This window comes from Medicago truncatula, chromosome 7, assembly GCF_003473485.1.
Source record: "Medicago truncatula cultivar Jemalong A17 chromosome 7, MtrunA17r5.0-ANR, whole genome shotgun sequence".
In the NCBI taxonomy this organism is placed as follows: Eukaryota; Viridiplantae; Streptophyta; class Magnoliopsida; order Fabales; family Fabaceae; genus Medicago; species Medicago truncatula.
Genome location: NC_053048.1, coordinates 4,361,540 through 4,371,226, shown reverse-complemented (window position 1 = coordinate 4,371,226; position 9,687 = coordinate 4,361,540). Strand labels below are relative to the sequence as shown.

Below are 9,687 nucleotides of genomic sequence, written 5' to 3'. Positions count from 1 at the left end.
GTAGAGAATTGGTGGTGATGAACCAAACACTTTGAAATTGCTTTTGACATGTGGAACGCGCTTTGTATTGATTTCATCGGGTAACCAAATGTATACTTGATTGAATTGCTAGCAGACAAGAAATTAATAGGAGTGAAGTTGGTGTATAACACAAAGTACAAACCCAACGTAAGGTTTATTGCTATAAAGCAAGGTTGGTGTCTAAAGGCTACAAGCAAAAACCATGTATTTATTATTTTTAGATATTTTCCCCCGTTGCGAGATAAGATACAATTTACATGTTTATTTCACTCTCAGCTCAAAATAATTGGAGAATACATCAAATGGGTATTTTATTTTAAGAAGTTAAATTAACGCATCGAAATTGACATCAAGGACAATCGACCCTGAGATTTTAAGGAGGAATACACTTCCAGATCTCAAGTCAATAGCACCCAACTGAGTTCACATCAAATGGATGTTAAGTTAGCATTTCTCAATGATACTCTAGAAGAAGAAGTGTTTGTTAAACAACCTGCAAGTTATCTATTCAACAAAAAAAGGAAATAAAGATTATATATTGAAGAAATCAGTGTATGGCTGGAAACAGGTGCGAATAGTGTCGTACAAAAAGATTTATTTTTATTTCGGTCAAAATGTTTTTTAGAGATGTCTATTTGAGCATACATTCTTTATAAAATTTATTGATCCTAGAGATATTCTTATCATGTACCTTTATGTTGATGATCTAATATTCACTTGAAAGAATTCAAAGATGATTGCGAATTCTGGGAGACTATTATAAGATGTTTTAAAATAAAAGACTTTAGCCTAATGTCGTAATTTCTGCGTATTGAGATTGTTCAATAAAATGATGGAATCTTTATTTCTCAAAAGAAATATGTAGGTGATATATTGAAGAAGTTTAAGAGAAAGCATTCAAAGTTTATTTTCACACCAGTTGATGAAAAGTTGAAGCTCGCAAGACAGTATGTAGAGAGGGGGTGTATATAGTAAGGATTCATTTATGGGGGTATATATAGTAAAACGTATAAAAAGACTCCAACATACTTAAACTCAGCAAGATAAACAGACTTAAGCCCAACTGACCTTCAACTCTTTTTTTGAGAATTTCTTTTCTCACCACACTCTCTTCTCAAGCGCCTTCAAATTGATCATCATTTCCTATTTGAATTTTAAAATTCGGAGACTATTTGTTGTATTTCGGATTTTATAATCCGAATTATGGTTAACTAGTTTTTTCTAAACAATGACAAAAATTATTAAATTGACATAAAAGAAAAGGAAAATTTAAAGAGACATAATACAAATTGTCAAGAATTGAAAACATTTTATACATTATAGTTTTCTTAAGGCTGATTTTTTTAGATATATTTGATGTGTCTACATATCGTATTAAAAATACATAGGATGAGGTGCATTTGACACACGTTGTTTTAGGATATCAACACGAGCATCTCAAAAGATCGTATTATGGTAACTTGGGGTGCCATTATAGTTGAGATGTCAACCGCCATGATTATTGTGTGTCACATTCATTGTTTATCGAAAAAAATTATGAATATTATTTAAGGGGCCCTATTTTCAAACTTGGCCTAAAATCCATAAAATGCTAGGAACGACGTTGGAGAAAGTGATGGCCAAAGAGTAGGCTCGACTCATTATAAAAGTTTGATCGGAAGTCAGAGATATTTGAATGTAATAAGGCCAAATATAGTACATGGTGTTGGATTTCTTAGCAGATTTATGGAGGATACTTGTGTTAGTCACTTGCATGGAGCCATAAGGATTCTTCTTTATATCAAAAGTACTTTGACCAATGGAAATATTTATAGTAGTAATAGTAATGTGACACTTTTATAGATATACAAATAGTGATTGAACATGAGATATAGAAATAAGAAAAAGCACGTCAAGATACGCATTTCATTTAGGTACATGTGCAATTTCATAGTCTTCGAAGAAACATTCAGTTGTCGCACTTTCTATCGCAAAAGCAAAATATATAGAAGCAACTTGTTGTGCTACTCAAACAGTGTTTATGAGAAGAATTTTGGAGGTGATGCATCTGAAGCATAATAACAAGTCAACGACTACACTGTCTAAAAATCCAGTTTTTCATAGACGGTCCAAACATATTGACATCCGATTTCATGATATATTGTAATAACAAGTCTACGACTACACTGTCTAAAAATTCAGTTTTTCCTAGACGGTCCAAACATATTGATATTGGAATTCATAAGATCTAAGAACTAGTTGATGAGAAAGAATTGGTGTTTGAGTAGTCCTTCTGAAGAGTATATTGCATGTATTTTTTACAAAGCAGTTGAAAATTGAGTTATTTTACATATCGAAGAAAATGCTTGGAATGACAAGCATGAAAGCTAGATATTTAAGGTAGCCAATATTAGAAGCAATTAGAATCATATACCGCATCATTAAGCATGATCATGATTGGACCACAAAATTAGGAGGTGACGTTTCATGACAGATATCCTCCACTGTTTTAATGTTTTACTTTATCACCGTCTCTTTTACAAGTTTGGAGGGGATGGAAAGGGAAGACTTTGAGGGTGGGGTTTAGCATGGGAATGGATAGTTGAGTAGATCTCATACCTGCAGTGAATGTTTTCCGGACATATGTTCATGCCCATTTCTCCTTCAATTGAAAAATTGCACGACCCTTCCAATATATTATGCTCAACAAGTAAAGAATTCCAAGCATTCAAAAATTCACCCTCATCTTCATGTAGATCTATGCATGCTTCAAAATCCAAACTGAATCGTGAACTCTTTTGATACAAGTGGTTCACATGTCGTAAAGCGTTTTGTCTTATATGCCAAGTGCACAATCCATGAAATGTTTCTGGCATAACTAAAGAAATAGCCTTAGCCATCGCGGCATCTTGATCCGTCATCATGGTTTTTGGCTTTTTACCACCCATTGCCTTGAGAAATGTTTCAAATAACCACTTGAAAGAAGGGATTGTTTCGTCATATAACAATGCTGCCCCAAAAATGATTGTTTGACTGTGATTATTTAGTCCAACAAATACTCCCAGCGGCCGATAACCCTTATTTGTCTTGTATGTGGTGTCAAAAGTGATAACATCACCAAAATACCCATAATCATTTATCATTTGTGCATCTGCCCAAAATATATTTGTTATTTGCTCTTCAACATCCATTTGCAAGTCATAATAGAACGAGGGATTTTCACTTTCTTTTTTGAAATACATCATCAATGCACCCACCTCACCATACTTTAGTGACTGCTTCCTTTTGGTTTCAAGGTAATTCGTAAGGTCTTTTTTTGTAAAACCAACTGTCTTTATTCCACCAGCTTGCTTGGATATATATTTATGCAAATCTTTTGGTCTTAATCCAGATTCATCTCCCAAGACAATTTGTGATGCTTGTGTATCAGATATGCGTCGATGAGAGTGAATCATATGAACATGCTCAGGTTGAAGTTCGTGGTTATGTTCAGCTATAAAGTCAACAACTTTATATTTCTCTATCTTCCGATCGAGTGAAATAACCATACACGCCAAACATCCTGTTCTAATTTCTGCTCTAGGCTCCCCTTTTGGTTGACGTCTTTTGTCAACACCTCGTACACCCTCTTTGAAGCATGTGAATCTTCTTGAAGTCAAAACTCCATCTACTCTGCTTTTATTTCCATATTCTCGACGAATACCAAATTCAATTATTTTACTGTACTCATTATAAAAATCATAAGCCGCCGCCTCAGAATCAAAATTCATTTCCAAGTGAGGTACAATGTTGGCAATACTTCCTTGTCCGTGTTGCACATTTTGTTCATGAATGTTGTTCACCAATTTATTGACACAATCTGAAAAAACCAAAATTTACAATTAAGGCCATCATAAGTTATGATTTCATACATAAACTTACATGAATATATGATAACAATGTTAGAAAACAACATTATGAAGTCGCGGCAACTGAACAGAAACAACATAAACAGAAACAACTCATGATTTTTTGACAAACAGCTGAACAGAAACAGCATAACAGCAAAAAGCCACTGCAAAATAGCTGACAGGATCAATATACTTGAAAAACTTAGACTGCATAAGAATTTGTTGACCATAAAGCTATTAAAGTTACACACATAGTGACCATAAAGCTATATATATGTATATCATGTAAGTATAGCATCACGTAAGTGAACCTGGAAACTAATTTTTCATCAACACAGTAAAACAACATCATGTAATAAAGAGACGGAAAATAATAAAATAGAGAAGGAAAACTATATTACCTTGATCAACAACAATGGCAGCGGCGCTGGGATGGTCGGAGACGGTGGCGGCGGGTTCGTTAGTGTTGGTAGCGGGAAGGTGGGGTTCGCTCATGACGCTGACGGAGACCAAGAGAGAGGTGCAACGGTGAGAGAGAGAGGGAGAGGTGATAGTGGAGCCGGTGGGAAGGAGAGGTGGATTCGATGATTATGGGGGAGGAAGGTGGAAAGTTGCGTGAGAAAGGAAGAAGAAGAGTTTGATAGCAGAGCACGCGTATTTCCTTTTCCTCATTAAAGAATTGATTTTTCCAAGCCATTTAATCACAACCATTGATTTTATTATTTACACATGTCACGCATCCATGTCTTCAAATGGGGTAAATTGAGCAAAGTGAAATGGAGCAAAGATGCACTTGATGCATCTGAAGCATAATAACAAGTCAACGACTACACTGTCTAAAAATCCAGTTTTTCATAGACGGTCCAAACATATTGATATCCGATTTCATGATATATTGTAATAACAAGTCTACGACTACACTGTCTAAAAATCCAATTTTTCCTAGACGGTCCAAACATATTGATATTGGAATTCATAAGATCTAAGAACTAGTTGATGAGAAAGAATTGGTGTTTGAGTAGTCCTTCTGAAGAGTATATTGCATGTATTTTTTACAAAGTAGTTGAAAATTGAGTTATTTTACATATCGAAGAAAATGCTTGGAATGACAAGCATGAAAGCTAGATATTTAAGGTAGCCAATATTAGAAGCAATTAGAATCATATACCGCATCATTAAGCATGATCATGATTGGACCACAAAATTAGGAGGTGACGTTTCATGACAGCTATCCTCCACTGTTTTAATGTTTTGCTTTATCACCGTCTCTTTTACAAGTTTGGAGGGGATGGAAAGGGAAGACTTTGAGGGGTAAACAACATGAGAGAAAATAGAGAAATCTTTAAAAAAAAATTAAAAGAGTAGTTTTTTAGATGATGATAAATTAATGCATATGATTATTATATTTTTAATTTTAAAAATAATATAACAACGTAGATTAAATTTGAATAATTCATATAAACTCTCAACCCCCCCCCCAAAAAAAAAAAAAAAACTTTCATCCAATACAATTGTTTAGTTCCCAAATGAGGAGGATTTAGTATTATGAAGAAAAGTTAACCCCTATAGCCCTCCTCTCTCATTTTCCTCAATTTCTTCCACTTGCTCATTCTTTTTTTCCTAAACATTCCCCTCCCCTTCTCCTCCAAACTTGCAAACAAAACCTTTGAAGATAAGTTTTTCATTTCTTAGTTAATAAGAATTGAAAGTTTATATTAGAATATAAAATATTCATTGTATAAAGAGTTGAGAGATTGAGAAAATAGGATTAAGGGGGAGAGAAACACTAGGTTTAGAGATCAGAACCAAAGCTTACTGATACCATAATAGAATTCATTGTCTTGAGTGTTTCATTATACTTTAATGTGTATTTATACAATGATATTGTCTTAGGCATCAAGTATCTCTAACTTGGACATCAAGTATATCTAACTTGTGCCTCAGTTATCTCTAACTAATATACAATATATTAATAATTTATACAATGAATATTTTATATTCTAATAGTTTATATAAAGGATGATGGTATATCATTGTAAATTATCAATTTTGTACATGAAGATATAGTGCGTTAAAGAAAATTCTCACCTCAATTCTCTGTTTTTTTTTTTTTTTTTTGAGTTAGTGCTTGTTATATATTCGTTAACATATGTGACATTTCAAAATATACAAAGAAATATATGTATTATCATAAAAATCAATGCGATAAATAGAGAATAAAAACACAATGAAAATATGAGAAAAAGAGTTATCCAAATAATTGTCTAAAATGGCTGTAAAAAGAATCATTTAAAAAAGAAAATTGGTCATATTATTAAATTATAAAAGATTTAATTGTTTATAACATTTTTTTAATTTAATAAAAAAATCAAGAAACAGTTCGACCTCGATTTTCCATAAAATAGACTGCATCTCATTGGTTTTCACAGCATGACAAATTCAATATTTGGCTCTAGCCAGACATAGCCGATCCAGTCTAGGTTTTAAAATTATGATTTATGAATAAACTAATCGAGTCAGATTTTGTTTTACTTATACTCTTCATTTTGTTGACATAATACTGTTTTTATAGGAAAATGTTAACGAATTCAGTTGTTGGGAAAGAACCTATATTTTAGGTCACACAACTTTTCCAACAAAGATTAATTATTGTTAATTGATGGTGGAAATTTCGTATCAACATCATGATAACACAAAAGTAAAGGATAAGTTAATTAAATTATATGGCTAGTCTTTTTGTAAGCCACACACTGTTCTTAGCGAACCATAGTTTTTCACACGAATTCTTCAATCAACTTCACATTGCTAATTCTTATCCTCATACAAACCAACAAGGAGGTACAGCCACTTATAATTCCAATGTTGGGTGTCTAGTCTTGGAGCAATTGAAACCATATAGTATTGGGTGATAGAGTATTGTTTGTAACTTTACTCTTCAAAGTACTTCTTGTACTTTGTGTTTTTGTGAATTTAATATTTCTTCAAGAAAAACTTATAATGCTAAAGCAATCTACCAACTAGCAAACTTGCAGAAACTTATAATTTTTATTTTCTTATATACTTTTTGATTAAAGTCTTAGTGTGATTCAATACCATTGAACAAAGCTAAATAACTTCAAATAAAAAAAAGAAATTTGAAGAAATTCAAACACACACCAAGGTTTTTGGTTTTTGTTTTGAGAGGAATATAAACCAAGGATTAAATAACGCATACTATTCTTAAAGTTGAAGGAGAAGTTTTGGGTCTATTATTTGCAATACAATGGTTGAAGGACCTGTGCATAAATAATGTAAGTTTTGATCTTTGATTCTAAGAAAGTAGTGGATAGCTACCATAGTAATTGTAGAGATGAATATGATTTTGAAGCTATTATCAGATAATGCCGTAGATCATTCTCGACTTTTTTTACAAACTCTCACGTTAAATTTATTAAGAGACAAACTAATAATGTTGTTCATAGTTTAGCTAAGTCGGCCACATTTCTACCTAATTTCCATTTCTTTATTGAGATGCCTGAATGTATTGAAGTTCTTATTGATAATGAAATCAGATAGTTTTATTCCGGTAAAAAAAAAAAAAAATAACATTTATTGATTAAGAAAGGTAAATTGTAAAAACTCATTCATCCATCATCATTCCATATTCAATATCCAACTATAGTAACCTCATCAATCCAAGCATAATCCTTCATGAAAAATGGTATTGAAAAAACCCATCACATGCTTATCAAGAACAAGCCCAAATTCCACACCACCTTTCAAATCTCTACTTTCTGTTAATCCAATTGTTATTCCTCTATCAACTGAAGTTGTCTCCACTTTTGCAGGCCTTCCAAAACCAAAATCAATCTCATATACTCCAAACCTTGTTGACCCTGCAACTCCTATTCCTTGAATTCCTTCACTAACAATATCCATATATCTAGACAACAATGTGTCTATTCCATCAAGAAAACCCTTATCCATGTTTATAATTTTACTATAAATTTTCTTTGCAACAATCACAACTCCATCTTCCTTTGTAAAGTCTTCTGGCTCGGTATCAATTAATTGATTAGTTACACAATTTCCGAAATAGTTTTCGGGAATTGGTGGATCTAATCTTGATCTGATATCCACAGCAAAACCAAAACAAAATTTTTGTTTTTGATTGCTTTCATATTGTTGTTTTGCTTTTGCTATGCAAACGGAAACATAAGCACATGTAAGAACAAAAGTTGACAATTTCTTAGGTTGTTCTTGTTCTTGTGATCCTTCTTCAATATTGTTCCATTTGGACAACACGCTTTTGTTTAATTTCTCCAAATCTTCACGTGTGAGCTCGAAGGCGACTCGAAGGGAATCCTTAACTTTTGGTTCAAAAAAATTTGACATAATCTTTAAGCTTCTCACGTTGCACTCATCAAAATGTGTTGAGATTCTGTTCCAACTATCTATGATCACACTCTCAAAACCATTTGGATCATTGATTACTTCCCTACTCAAAAATGGTTTCAAAAAAGGCTCTAAATTTGATGATTGTGTTTCTTCTTCAAAAGATTTACATATAGAAGACCACGCTTTGATGAACATGGTTGAAGATTTTCCATCAAGAACAGCATGGTGTGTGCTTATTCCAATAGAAAACCCACTTTTCGGAAAAAGAGTTATCTGAATTGAAATGATAGAAGCAAAAGAATCCGTTGATTCTAAGTGAGGTACAAACAAACGAGACAAAGAAGCTTCTTGTGGTGATTTGTGCTCCACAATTTTATCGAAGGAAACTACATCGTCATCATATTGTGCTAAGACCAACGAAACTCCATCATTATTTGGATTGAACTGGATGATTGGTTTTGGAGAATCAGAAGGCCAAACAATCTTACCTGCTATAGGGAGAAAGTGTTGGAGGGCTAAAGAGAGTGAAGATTTGAGTCTTGGAACAAGGTTTTGAAAGAAGAAAGTAGGGTATGATTGTGAATTTGGAAGGGTGTAGAAGAAGATACGTTCAACTGGGTGAAATCTTAGCCAATTCAAGTCTAAGAAAGTGAGAGGAAGAGACAATTGGTTTGCAGAATTAGGAGACACTTTACATTGTTCATGGATTTTGATGTGGTTCTTGGCAGCAGCCATTTGGAAATGTTTAATCTAAGAAATACTTGCTTGTGTTATATATATATTAAAAGAGAAGAGAAATGTTACCATATATTTATATCATATAAGTATTATTTTACTTGTTAATTACTTATTTTTCTTTCTTATAATCACATCATTAATTATAAACTATATATTTTTTTACTAGTTATCAAATAGTTGTTGTTTTTTGAATGTTCAAATAAACATTGTTCATATGAAAAATGTCATATATACATCTTTGGTGGGTGTATACACATTGAATTAAAGAAAAAAATGAATTGATGTGATAGATATAATAAGTTGGATCCAATTTTGAATACTTAACTTTCTTAGCAGCTTATCTGATTTTCTTCATATATTTTGAACAGATGTGATAGATAGATATGGATCCAATTTTCTCCATACTTGAAAACTGACTTTTCTTAGCAACCCATCTGGTTTTCTTCTAGACTACTAATTTTCTCATATCTTTTTGTTTCCTTTAATCATTCTAGTCAATTTCGTTAACTTAATTTTATGTTTTGACTTGTAGGCATGTGAAACAAATTAACAAATGGATCAGAAATTGTGTTTGGTATGGCAGTATTGACAGCAAAAATTGTTTTCTTTATCTTGGAAAAAGGCAAAGGCATGCACGGCTCTGTCAGAGGGTGGTCTCAGCATGAAAAGTATATTACTTTAA

At 32.6% G+C, this 9,687-nt stretch overlaps 2 protein-coding genes across 2 annotated transcripts; both read right to left on the bottom strand.

Annotated features, from left to right (window-relative positions):
• Positions 1-2,537: 2,537 nt before the first annotated feature.
• Positions 2,538-4,385, bottom strand: LOC112416484 (protein FAR1-RELATED SEQUENCE 5-like). Its single transcript, XM_024770363.1, has 2 exons — positions 4,292-4,385; positions 2,538-3,859 (listed from the first exon to the last, which is right to left on the bottom strand). Exons 1-2 carry the CDS (start codon positions 4,383-4,385, stop codon positions 2,538-2,540), a joined length of 1,416 nt encoding a protein of 471 aa, XP_024626131.1.
• A 3,079-nt stretch (positions 4,386-7,464) lies between these two features.
• Positions 7,465-9,020, bottom strand: LOC120577166 (phenolic glucoside malonyltransferase 1). The gene has a single exon (XM_039828253.1). The coding sequence runs from the start codon at positions 9,000-9,002 to the stop codon at positions 7,560-7,562; it is 1,443 nt and encodes a 480-aa protein (XP_039684187.1). The 5' UTR covers positions 9,003-9,020; the 3' UTR covers positions 7,465-7,559.
• Positions 9,021-9,687: the final 667 nt, after the last annotated feature.